Source organism: Callorhinus ursinus, unplaced genomic scaffold (assembly GCF_003265705.2).
Source record: "Callorhinus ursinus isolate GAN/ISIS: 27379988/994484 unplaced genomic scaffold, GSC_fseal_2.0 scaffold27, whole genome shotgun sequence".
NCBI classification, from domain to species: Eukaryota; Metazoa; Chordata; class Mammalia; order Carnivora; family Otariidae; genus Callorhinus; species Callorhinus ursinus.
Window position 1 is genome coordinate 3,267,715 of NW_027397089.1, and position 13,444 is coordinate 3,281,158.

A 13,444-nucleotide genomic window follows, 5' to 3' on the forward strand; every position below is an offset into this window, starting at 1 on the left:
CTTGCGAAACCGTGGATGAAGGGGGACTACTGTACAGTTATGTTCCCTATCTCTAAACACGTCTCCTTACCATTCTCCTGTATCTAAATATAGATATAAAGAAGTACAAAAAAATATCTTCTTTGCTCAATATTTTCATTCACTATTTTGCTATTTTCCACTCTAAATTAGCAACTCTGATAGAAGTAAATCAAGAAAAAATTTTTATTGGGCAATGTTAAAAGAGAAAAACTGATATTCTACATAAATTGGTAACTTCACCAGTTCAATAGACATCAGGGGGGCGTACATTTACAAAGTCACAAAAATAATCCTTTTCAAGCTTTATATACTTTTTATTATACTCAGAATAGATTTCATATTTCTAAGAAGTCATGTGACCCAACAATGTATCATTGTTATTACTCAAATAAATATATTAGCATATGGCAAATAACAGTTCATAGAATTTAACTGCTGGTTATAAATTTTAAAATGCAGGTCAATTTCCAATTATCCAGATGAATTTGGAAAGAAACTGGATGAAGTATAAACACATAAATAATTCTCACACTTTAATCCATGAATTGGTTTTCTACCCCCTTTAAATCAAGCTTTACAAGAACTTATTAAGAGGAAACATTTCTATATTGTTACATTATTTTTTTTTAAAGATTTTTATTTATTTATTTGAGAGAGCGAGAATGAGAGATAGAGAGAGCACATGAGAGGGGGGAAGGTCGGAGGGAGAAGCAGACTCCCCGCTGAGCGGGGAGCCCGATGCGGGACTCGATCCCGGGACTCCAGGATCATGACCTGAGCCGAAGGCAGTCGCTTAACCGACTGAGCCACCCAGGCGCCCCTTGTTACATTATTTTAAAGATTGTATTTATTTATTTGACAGAGAGAGAGATACAGCGAGAGAGGGAACACAAGCAGGGGGAGTGGGGGAGGGAGAAGCAGGCTTCTCATGGAGCAGGGAGCCCGATGTGGGGCTCGATCCCAGAACCCCGGGATCATGACCTGAGCCAAAGGCAGATGCTTAACGACTGAGCCACCCAGGTGCCCCTAGACTGTTACATTTTATATTAACTTCATTCTTTTCCTATTTTCCTCCTTTGGGAGAATTTCAAAGTTAAATGCCTTAAATGCAGGAGGAAAAAAACAAGAAAAAGAAAGTGGGGAAAGTACATCCTTAATATGTAATAAAACATCTTAAACATTTTATTGTCATCTTGCCATAATTTTCTCCATGCAAGTGGTTCCCCAAATTTCTTGGTCTCACACCCCAAAACTTCTCCCATCTATTTTCTCTCTCCAACAGAGCCCTGTAATTCATAATCCAAAACCACTTATTGAGCCCATCTATGACTTCAGTGTCATTCTCCCTTTTTCTTTGTTCTTTTTAACGTGATCAACTTGACCTCCAGACTTCCAATGGGAAGACACTCATGACTCAGATTCTGCTTAACAGGGAAGACCAGAAACTAATAAGCAGAATATTTACTCTATGAAAGCGAATTGAGGGGAAGAAATGGAGAACACCACAAATATGTATAACTTATTAACTTCTCTATATTCCTGCTCATTTAACTTTAAATTTCCTAACAGAAAAGTTCACAAGTATTAGAAATGTACTCATTCATATAACAAATATTAACAAAGCACCCAGTATATATGTTACTGTTCTAGGCCCTAGAGATAGAACAGTGAACAACACAATAAAAAAATACATTTATATAAATGCTAGATGGCAAAAAGAACGATGAGGAAAACAAAGATGAGTAAAGGAGACAGAGGGCTGTTGGATGGGGCAGTTCAAGAAAAGCTTCCCCAATCAGGTGACAGTTGAGTGGACCCGAAGAGAGTAAGACACACAAATATTTGGGGGATTAACATTCAAGCAAAGGATACTACAAAAGTGCTAAAATAGTAGCACAGTAGATATGTTCAGGAAGAAATAAGAGACAACATGGTGGGGAGGGGGAGAAAGGATAGATAAGAACGAACAGGGAACACATTTGCCATCAAGGTCAGAGTTAAGAGTACAGGTTAGAGTCAGGACAGGCAGGACCTGGTCTATCCCTGAGAGGACAGAGGCTATTCCTCTGACAGAGCTGGGAATTCACTGAAGGGCTATAAAGCAGAGGAGAGACCATGATCTGTTTTCCTTTTTTTTTTTTTTCTTTTTCTTATTTGAGAGAGAAAGAGAGAGAGAGAGAGCACAAGCCAAGGGGAGAGGCACAGGGAGAAGCAGACTCCCCGCCAAGCAGGGAGCCTGATGCGGGGCTCGATCTCAGGACCCTGGGATCATGACCTGAGCCAAAGGCAGACGCTTAAATGACTGAGCCACCCAGGCGCCCCTCCCATTTTTTAAAAAAAGATTTTATTTATTTCTTTGTCAGAAAGAGAGAGAGAGAGAGAGCACAAGCAGGGGGAGCGGCAGGCAGAGGGAGAATCAGACTCCCCACTGAGCAAGGAGCCCAATGTGGGACTCAATCCCAGGACCCTGAGATCGTGACCTGAGCTGAAGGCAGATGCTTAACCAACTGATCCACCCAGGCGTCCCTGTTTTCCATTTTTAAAGGAGCACTCAGGCTGTTGGGTACAGAACAGACTCCAGGAGGTCAAGGGCAGATAGGAAGTTATTGGAATAATCCAAGGAAAACTTGAGTGTGGCTTGAACCAGTGTAGCAGCAGGAGAGATGTTAAAACATGGTCAGTTTGAGGTCTCTTAAAACAAGATTTGTTGACAGATTGGATGTAAGAGGAAAAAGACTGAACGAAGGCTAAGGTCTTTCACCAGAGCCTAAGAAATAAGAGTTGCTAACACAATGACATGGAGAAGGCCACAATGACTTAGTGGGATTTTTTTTTTTTTTTTTTTTTTTTAGTTAAAAATAAATCTTGGAGGTGCTTCAGTGGCTCAGTCGGTTAAGCATCTGATTTCGGCTCAGGTTGTGATCTCAGGGTCCTGGGATTGATCTCCATGTGGGGCTCCGTGCTCAGCCGGGAGTCCGCTTCTCCCTCTCCCTCTGCCCCACCCCCACTCACGCACATGTGTGTGCGGGTGCATGCCCCTGTCTCTCTCTCAAATAAATAAAATCTTTTTTTTTTTAAAGAAAATCTTATCTATATTCATTCTCTAAGAGGAGAATGAGGGGTTTTCCCCAGGCCAGGTTTCAATAACCACATGTAAAATGACCAACCTCCAAGGCTAACACTATTTTCCTCCTCATAGGCATTTTCCTTCTGCTGCTTCAACATAGGACCAACTACAGACCCTTGGTCAATTAGCAGAGGGCAAATAGTCTTAGAAGGATCTGATCTAAAAAGGGCTTAAGGGTACTATGATGGGGGACAACGCAGAGAATTACAGAGTGAAGACCTTTAAAAATATATTTCAGGCCAGTAAAAATTGGATCCCTATTTTATAAACAACAAAGAACACAGAGAGTAAAGATTATCAGAGGGCAGATCAGAAAGGGAGTAGGGATAAGGTCTACAGGCACCAAGGAAAAGGCCTTTTTATTTTTTGGATGAATGGTGTTCTAGTGTCTAAGGAGAACTGGGCAAGTTTAAATCCTATCCTTGGATCACAATGTAAGTTACATACATTTTGGATGACTATGAAATGAAGACCATATTATCATCCCCGCAAAGATTAAATAATACTTGCTACTGAGTCATTCATCACACTTTCACTTTTCAATTTCCATGTGAGTTTGCCTGTAAGTATAGGTTTTAAAAAGGAAAATTTCTTCCAGTCATTAAAAGAAGATAAAACTTTTACAAAATAACATGTACACTAAATATGCATGCATAAAATGTTTTCTTAGACAATATAATAGCAACAAAATAAACCACTGGTGTGTGCAGGAAGTGCTCCATTACTGTCCTTTCAGTTTAAAAACCTTAAAAGGAACTTCTGAAACCCACATTTCAACAGTGGTCACTCACTATAGGGAGATGTCCATCAGAGCAGAAAATTCTAGTAGTTCTCTCTCCATTTAAGAACTGCCTTCCAGGAGAGAAGATCAATTCCTTATTGATTCCAGTCATCCTTAACTGTTTGAAGATGGAATGAAAAGGGACAGAAGCTGTTTCAAGCAAAGAGAGAACTTCAGTAATGGAGAAAGAGAATACTTCTTTGTCACTTTAAAAAATACTTCCATATTTAGAATATGATGGTAAACCATGGAAAGAGGACATGAACTCTGAAATTATTTATGCAAGAAGAGTGGAAGCCCCATAAAGGAATCAAGGCTTCCACCTAGATGACAGAGGAAGCAGGGCAGGCACGGACTGGGCTCCTTAATCTCTAGCAACTCCTGGAACCTGGGAGCGGAGCCAGCCAAGGCCGTGCAGCTCCAGAAAGGAGCCTCAGCTTCTTGCTGCAGTACCATGACCAACCCCGCCCTTGGGCTTCCACACTCAGTGCAAACCCCACTTAGGCCACAAGAAAGAAGGAGAAGGAAGGAGTGACGTCAGAAGGAAGAGAATCTTGGTAACTATGAAGGCCTCCTGTTGTAAGGTGCAGCTCATCTTGTTTAGCAATGGACACATTCTTCAGGCGGGTTTATATCCATGCAGAAACAATGGGAAAATAGCTACACAAAATGAACCCATTTCAGTCTTAAAAAATATTTTTAGCAGAAATTTCCTGTCACATGATTATATTTCTACCACACAGTAGAATTTCATTCCTCTTTGAAAGTCAATTTCCCATTTATATGCTCTCTAGAACACTGCAGGAAAACAACAGTGGCTCAATACCACTAACAATTAAAAAAAAAAAAAAAACAAATCCATGTCTAGCTCTACTATGTTATCTAATATGTAAAACCCAGAACACTCAGTCTTTTGAACTTTACTAAAACAACCAGACTGGGATGGTGGGGGGCTGTTTGAACAGAACGCTGCTCCATGCAGTAGCACTAGAAAAGGATTAGTGGTAAACATTTGTGAGCTTTGTTCACACCAGAAACAGAAGGAAAAGAAAAAAAGAAAGTTCTTGCTTTCTTTCTCTGCATTCCTCTCCTTACTGACTGAATTTTCAAACTGTTCTAATGTTAGTAAGAATGAGTCAGAGAAACAGAACTTAAACAAATTTGTACTTTGCTAACCCAGAAGACGCCTCTTGAAAGAGCCAAAAACCTTGAATTTAGTACATATTTTAATGTTAAAGTTGAAAAATAACGTGAACCTTATTCTTAACATTAAAACAAAACCACACTCTGCCACTTGTATGTCCCTCAGCATGCTGTATTATCAACTGATCACACACACTATAAAGAAACAAGAAAGATACACTAGAAAATGAAACCACTTACCTTGATCTGTGGACATGACTTCACATATACTGATAATTAGTCTACTTGGGTTTGATAAAATATTTGACTTTACTCTTTTAATGATCATGAGATGAAATCTCACTCCTGGCTTTAAAGCCTCTGGTAGACTGGAGATCACACACAGGATCAGCCAGGAGCCTGCACCAAGGCACTGTTTACTTCAGGGCATTCTTAGACCTTGACTGCTCAAAGACAACCTCATGCATAATATGCCACACCTCCCCAGAGGAAGGGCTGCTGCAGTGCTTTTCATGAGGCCAAGTATCTGAAGATGGAGAGACTTCTATTTATTATGGTAAAATAAACAACAACGGAGACACATGGAAGCTTCAAGTGAACTAGAAATACATTTGGGAATACGATGGTTTATAAACTAATTCCTTAACTATTAGTAATGCTCTAAAAAAGCCAACATGAAAACAGTTTGTTTCCACTTTAACTGGGTCCATGCCTTGGACTGAAGAGGTTACAGATCCAGGATTCACAGGCTTAAGATGTTAAAATGTCGTTTTGAAGGATCACAAATGTTATTCTGTCACTTCAACCTTCCATTTTAGCACAGCTCATTGAGCTTGGCAAATAAATACTACTCACAGATTTCCTAAGGAAACCAAGTTTTATAGGTTATTTCAGAACACTTGTTGGCTGGTATAATATTTATTACTCATTTTTATATATCTTTATAAGTTTGTATCATTCAATAAGTACTTTAAAAATTCCTGATCCCCTGAAATATTAGAAAATGTCAATAAAAATATTTATAAAATCACAATGAAGTAACAGGCTACACAGACATCACTCTCATGGTTGGAAATAATCTCTCCAATCCCCTCCTCAGGGTGTCCACACGCAATCACTGTCACACTCCAGTTGCATCAAATCACCTGGATGGCATTTTAAGACATATGTTGCCTAATCCTATCTCCAGAGTTGAATTCAACCAGTCTGTGGTGGAGCTCCAGGATCTACCTTTCTAACACGCTCCCAAGTGACACGGACACTGCTGGTCTGGGACTGCATGTCAGGGACCACACTGGGAGAACCACTGGGGCAGAGACTTGCCTGTCTGGAGTCTTGACTCACTCACTGATGGCCTAAAGCTCTGATTCCCTTGCACCTGCTTAGGCATTGCTCAGTGTCAGGGCACGAGGGCAATGTTCAGGATGAGGTATGAGGGGCTATGTACTCATTCAAATGAGACTCACAGTAAGTGAGTCTCACCAGGAAGTGAGGGTTATCAACTTAATTCTTAATAAAAAAATCTACTTATATATTAGGCATGAATAGGTTTTACAACTCATCTAAAAAGAACAGATAATTAGAGGGGTGCCTGGGTGGCTCAGATGGTTAAATATCTGTCTTTGGCTCAGGTCATGATCCCGGGGTCCTGGGATGGAGCCCCACATCGGGCTCCTGGCTCAGCAGGGAGCCTGCTCCTCCCTCTCCCACTCCCCCTCCCCCAGCTCATGCTCTCTCTGTCAAATGAATAAAAAAAAAAAAAATCTTAAAAAAAATAGATAATTAGAAACATGGAGAAAATGAGTCAAAGAAAGAAGAAATCTGAGTCGTCTTTTATTTCCTTTGCAAACTCCACCCATGTGTTTAAATTTCACTGTGGCAGGAAAACTGTCTATATTTGATTCCAAGACCACTTAAGCTTGGCAAATTTCAGTAATGTAAAAAACAGAACATTTCCCTGTCATAAAAATGCCCCAACTTCTGTGCTTTCTGAGCTTTGATAGCAACGTTTAAATTATAAATTCAGGTTTGGTTTTCAAACAAATAAATAGCTTTTCTTTTTTTTATAGTTAACATTTACTTTGTGCCAGGTACTGCTAGGCACTTTCCATGGAGCATTTCATTAAATCCTCACTGTAAGGTATTAATAATTTTTCACTATTTTACAGAATCTTTTTTTTTTAAACATTTTATTTATTTATTTGAGAGAGAGAGAGAATGAGAGATAGAGAGCACGAGAGGGAAGAGGGTCAGAGGGAGAAGTAGACTCCCCACTGAGCAGGGAGCCCGATGCGGGACTTGATCCCGGGACTCCAGGATCATGACCTGAGCCGAAGGCAGTCGCTTAACCAACTGAGCCACCCAGGCGCCCCTATTTTACAGAATCTTTTATAAAATGAATAATACAGGTAACGTAGGAAATAGTAATTCCCATTTTGCAGAAGAGAAAACGAGGTTTTTTTTGTTTCTTTTTAAAGATTTTATTTATTTATTTGACAGAAAGAGACACAGCAAGAGAGGGAACACAAGCAGAGGAAGTGGGAGAGAGAGAGAAGCAGGCTTCCCATGGAGCAGCGAGCCCGATGCGGGGCTTGATCCCAGGACCCTGGGATCATGACCTGAGCCGAAGGCAGACACTTAATGACTGAGCCACCCAGGCACCCCAAAACGAGGTTTAAGAGGTTAAAAATTCTGGCCAATAACACTAGTAAAATGACAACCTTTAAAAAATTAAATTCACTTTTGTACATTAAGATATAATGGAATCGCTTTTGAATTTTTATAGATGAAAGCCAGAAAACCAAAACATGATTTGCAGCTAGTAAGTGATAATTAAAATAAAGTATAATTATTGACTCTCATTGCCCACAAGTGGTAATCTATGATTATATTCAGCATCTACCACAAACTTGTACTAAATTCTAAGCTACCCAATAGTAGCCAGGGACGTTTCTTACAAAGTTAAACATGCACTTCCATATGCCCCAGCAATCACACTCCTAGGTACTTAACCAAGTGAAATGAATACTTACATTCACACAAAAATCTGTATAGGAATGTTTACAGGGGCTTTATTCATAGTCACCAAAAGCTGGTAACACCCATTCATCCTTCAATTAGTGAATGGATAAGCAAACTGGTAAATCCATGCAATGGCATAACACTGAGCAATAAGAAGTAATCAACTAAGGACACTCACATGTGCATTAGAAAGAAGCCAACTCATAAAAATAGAACTACCTTATGACTCAGCAATTGCACAACTAGGTATTTACCCAAAGGATACAAAAATACTGATTCAAAGGGGCACTTGCACCCCGATGTTTATAGCAGAGTTATCAACAATAGCGAAATTATGCAAAGAGCCCAACTGTCCATCAACTGATGAATGGATAAAGAAGATGTGGTATGGGGCCCCTGGGTGGCCCAGTCAGTTAAGTGTCCGACTCTTGGTTTCAGCTCAGGTCATGATCTCAAGGTTGTGAGACCCAGCTCCACCTCGGGCTCCACCCTGGGCATGGAGCTGGCTTAAGATTCTCTTTCTCTCCCTCTACCCCACCCCGCCCAAAAGATGTGGGCTGTGTTTGTATATACATATATACATATATATGTGAAATATTATTCAGCCATCAAAAAGAAAGAAATCTTGCCATTTGCAACAATGTGGATGAAGCTAGAATGTATTATGCTAAGCGAAATAAGTCAGAGAAAGACATTCCATAGTATTTCACTCATAAGTGGAATTTAAGAAATAAAACAGATGATCATAGGGGAAGGGGGATTAAAAAAAAAAAAGGAGGCAAACCATAAAATGGACTCTTAATGACAGAGAACAAATTGAGGGTTGCTGGAGGGGAGCAGGGGGGGAATGGGCTAAATGGGTGATGGGTATTAAGGAAGGCACTTGTGATGAGCACTGGGTGTTATATCTAAGTGATGAATCGCTAAATTCTACTCCTGAAACCAATATTACACTATAAAATCTTGAAACATAAAAAGAAAGAAGCCAACGTAAAAGGCTACATATATATAATTCTATATGACATTTTGGAAAAGAGAAACCTATAGGGCAGAAAATAAATCTGAAGTAGCAGGTGATGTGGAGAGGGACTGATTGATTACAAAAGGGCATGATAAGTACATTTTTTTCTTTAAAAAAAAGTCACTTATTGTGGTAGTGGTTACATGACCATATGCAATTGTCAAAACTCAGAATTCTACCCTAAGGAGGGTGAATTTTGTTGTATATAAATTCCTTAATTTTAAAAATTAAGAAGCAAATAAAAGCAACAGGCTATGAAATGAATAGTCTTAGTGTAAACCCAAAACCATGATTTTTGGTACATTCATTGCCTTTCCCATTAATAGTAAAGATAATCACTGGTTCATTTTATCTGTTTCCTATGATTTTAAAAAAATCTTAAATTCAGAAGTGACTTAATTAGTTCCCCACATAAAGTCCATTTGGGAACACTGAAGTTTGCAATAGTATATTTAAAAGGACCTTTCAAATAAATGTATGGCAACTTCATTAATTTAGTAAGATTATTTGTTAGAGATATCAGCCCTGAAAATACCTAAAGTCAATGCTAAACAACTTACAGCTATTCACAAAATACCCTGTGTCCTGAGGACTTATCGGGCTGGCCCTCACCTCTTATGCATCTCCTCCTTAGAGACAGAGGTTATTCCTAACAAATTGTTGAATAAGGACTTAGAAATTCTGCCCCACATTCACATGGTATTTCATAACCACTTATTTTTTCATTATATTGACCTCAGTTTGCTTTTTGTGTTAAAGGTTACTTCTATTCCTTTCAATAGCTTACTATTTCTAATGGAAATGATCTAAAACAAAAATTTTACCATGTAATTTGTGCTTCCTGAACAAAATTTATCTACAATGTTTTTAAAAAAGGTGGTGGATTAAGTTGTCTGGCTGGCCTTTTTATTTAAAGCTACCCAGCACATCATCTGTCATATAATTGAAAACTTCCACATACTAATGGCAAAAGTGGCTTTAATAATTATTTACTAATAAACTTATTTTGGCAATAAATAACAGGACAGTTATACCAAGTGAATGCTAGTATTTAACCTTGTTTAGATACAAGGAGTAGGAAAAAATAAATACTTGTGACTTTCAATTATCAACTAAGGAGTAAAATTCTCAAACTCATTCTCCAATGTTATTTAACTGAGAGGCAACCTCCATTTTCACAGAACAAAACCAATCTGAATCTTAACCCATTTTGCACTCTTTAGTCTTCTATTAACAATCTAATAAAATCAAATAACAATTTGATATTAAAATGATTCCCTTGTTAGCCTAAAAAAACACATTTTAATTTAAAAAGCCAACCAACTGATGCATAATTTCCATTTTGCATGTCTGAGCCTTAATGAAGTAAGACCTACAAATTTTTGAATATGTGCCAGGTAAATGCTGTTGCTTAAATATTTTTGTACCAAATTATTTTTATAGAGATCTTCAAAGCAAGCCTACTATCCCTGAATCTTCTTTTAAAAAATATTTAATATGTTTTATATTAATTCCACAGTTAGATGCTTAAAGTCCCAACCACATAGACAGTACCCCTCAGACCAGAGTTTCTGGATGGATGATAATACAATCCTAGATTACACTGCTGTCCATTCTGGGTTCTAATACAATTCCATTACTCTTCTACTTTGGAAGCCCATGGAAAGCTACATATCTTTCTTATGGCATGTGGATAGGGATAGCTTGTATATTTTAGGTATATAGAAGAAACATTGTACCTGAAATGTCATCTGAGTTTAATAATTCTCTAATAAAAATAGACAATCCTAGAGAATAAAAACACTTTTCTCTAACCTAAATTATGGAATTGGATTCCACACCCCAATTTATAGCCTGTCTGATTTTATCAGTATGGATTTCCTCCATCACACCACTCATTTCACATGTTCGCATACACAGCTCAGCAGTAAAAGCACTTTAAGTTGGTGATATGTCTCTCTTTCGGCATTTCCCCCCATTACAGTCCACCTTCACATCTGGTAAGCTTTTTTTTTTTTTCCGTTTAAAGATTTATTTTTTGAGAGGGGGCGCCCGGGTGGCTCAGTCAGTTAAGTATCTGCCTTCAGCTCAGGTCATGATCCCAGGGTCTGGGATTGAGTTCCACATCGGGCTCCTTGCTCAGCGGGGAGCCTGCTTCTCCCTCTGCCTGCCGCTCCCCCTGCTTGTGTTCTCTCTCTCTGACAAATAAATAAATCTTTAAAAAGATAAAATAAAGATTTATTTATTTGAGAGACAGCTTGTGAGCATGCAAATATGAGCAAGAGGGAGAGGGAGAGAGAATCTCAAGCAGACTCCCCGCTGAGCACAGAGCCCAAGTGGGGCTCAATTTCATGACCCTGAGATCATGACCTGAGCAGAAACCAAGAGTCGGACTCTAGACCAACCTTGCCACCCAGGCATGCTTTTTTATCTCATTTAGCCTTTATCCTAATCCCAGGTAGTTGGTATTAACTAAATTCAAAGGAAAAACAAAGTTAATTGATAAATACAGTGTTTCTTTTTTAATTATGACCATTATTATTTTTGCACAGCTTCTTTGGGTTCCACCTGATCAATGCCAAGTGACCACCCTACATGAAAGAGCTGTGTATTTCCTTGAGGAAACCACATTCACTTCAGCAACAAGTTAATTCTGAGATTTCAAATTCTACAGTCCTCATCTTGCCACCACCTAGAGTCCTCCCTTTCCTAAACTCTGGAATGAACCTATTCTTTAGCTCTCATAATAGCCTCATTTAGAGAACATCTACACAGCACTTAATAGGATGCTGGACACACACTAGATATCCGTTTCTCTTCTCTGCTCAATCCCTATCACAGTCCTCCTGCCTCACCCACCTCACAAGAGTCACTCTTTACAGATGCTTTCTTTGGTAGTTGCTTGTCCTTCACGGCCGCTCTTTCCCCAGCGTGCACCACAACAATGTCTACCCACAGGGTTCTGGTGCTGAGGCTGCCATTTTGTGTGAACAAAATACTGTTGCAACTATTTTAATGGATCTAAAATTTCAGTTAGGGAAGATGAAAAGTTCTAGAGATGGCTGATGGTGATGGTGGTAGAACAACGTTAATGTATTAATGCCATAGAACTGACTGTACACTTAAGAGCAAAAATGGGGGTACCTGGGTGGCTCAGTCATTGGGCATCTGCCTTCGGCTCAGGTCATGATCCCAGGGTCCTGGGATTGAGCCCCGCATCAGGCTCCCTGCTCGGCTAGAAGCCTGATTCTCCCTCTCCCACTCCCTCTGCTTGTGTTCCCTCTGTCTCTGTCAAATAAATAAAATCTTTAAAAAAAATTTAAAAAACAGCAAAAATTGTAAATTTTATGTTATGTATATTTTACCACAATAAAAAAATTACTGCAACTAGAACATTTTGCACCATGAATTTATGACACCCAACCTCAGCCAGCCTATCCCTGCTATGGTCAATTTATTTGTTCGTGCTTATGAATTCCCTATCATAGACTCTCTACTGCCTATACTATTCCTTCGCATTCTTCTCTCTTCAGTATCTACTCTGGACAATGGACCCACTTGAAGGCTACAACTCCTCTACTATGCAGAAGATTCTAAAACATTTCCAGTACCAACTTCTCTTTCAGCTTCATGCTCTCATTTCCATATATCTGAAAGCGACCTTCTTCATTAGAGAAGAGAAGACTGAACTTTATCTTGAAGGATTAGTGAGGTTTTGTTAGGCAGCAAAGGAAGGCAAAGCACCTGATTTCAGGCTGTATGGTGAAGACATCTGTGGCAGATTTGTAAATGTTGCTGATGCTTGCAGAACTATTCATCACTTGCCGGCTGATATCCTCAGTGGCGTCTCACTGTGCTCAGAATGAATCCAAACTACACACAGGCCTAAGTCTCTGTCCCCTGCTTACCTTTCTAGACTCATTTCTTGCCGCTTTGCTTTCAAAGTATGTTCCCAAACCATATTCCCTCTATCAATCACTGGTTTTGAGAAGGAAGTCAAGAAAAATGTTTTCTTTTCATAAATTTCCACAGGAACCTATTATTTTTTCCAACTTTGAAATAGCCATGCAGCTTCCAGAAAAGGCTCCTCTGAGGCTTTAAGAAAATAAAACTTAGGCTTTGCCCTTGGCAGGTCAGATAAAGGGTAAAGTACAGCCAGTTACTTGCTACTAACTTGGGAGAACAGAGAGAGGGCTTTGGTTTCTCTCTTTTTTTGATCAGCTGCCTCATCCAGACTTCTTTTTAATTACTTGTCTTCCTTTCCTCAAGATCCTAATGCACAGCTTGCTGGTATTAACAGCAGCTGCTTAGCCTTTTGTGTTGGCCCAAA

The 13,444-nt window shown here is 39.2% G+C and overlaps 1 protein-coding gene across 8 annotated transcripts in view; it reads right to left on the minus strand.

The window, feature by feature from the left end:
- Positions 1–13,444, minus strand: part of FGD4 (FYVE, RhoGEF and PH domain containing 4) — a 208,144-nt gene that overhangs the window by 90,310 nt on the left and 104,390 nt on the right. For 2 of the 8 annotated variants that reach the window (XM_025879516.2, XM_073877728.1), the window contains exon 1: positions 5,313–5,504. The exons of the other annotated variants lie outside the window; for them this stretch is intronic. In XM_025879516.2, coding sequence (XP_025735301.1) covers positions 5,313–5,400 — 88 coding nt within the window. In that variant the 5' untranslated portion in view covers positions 5,401–5,504. Of the gene's footprint in view, positions 1–5,312; positions 5,505–13,444 lie in introns of those variants that run through there. 8 annotated transcript variants of the gene reach the window in all.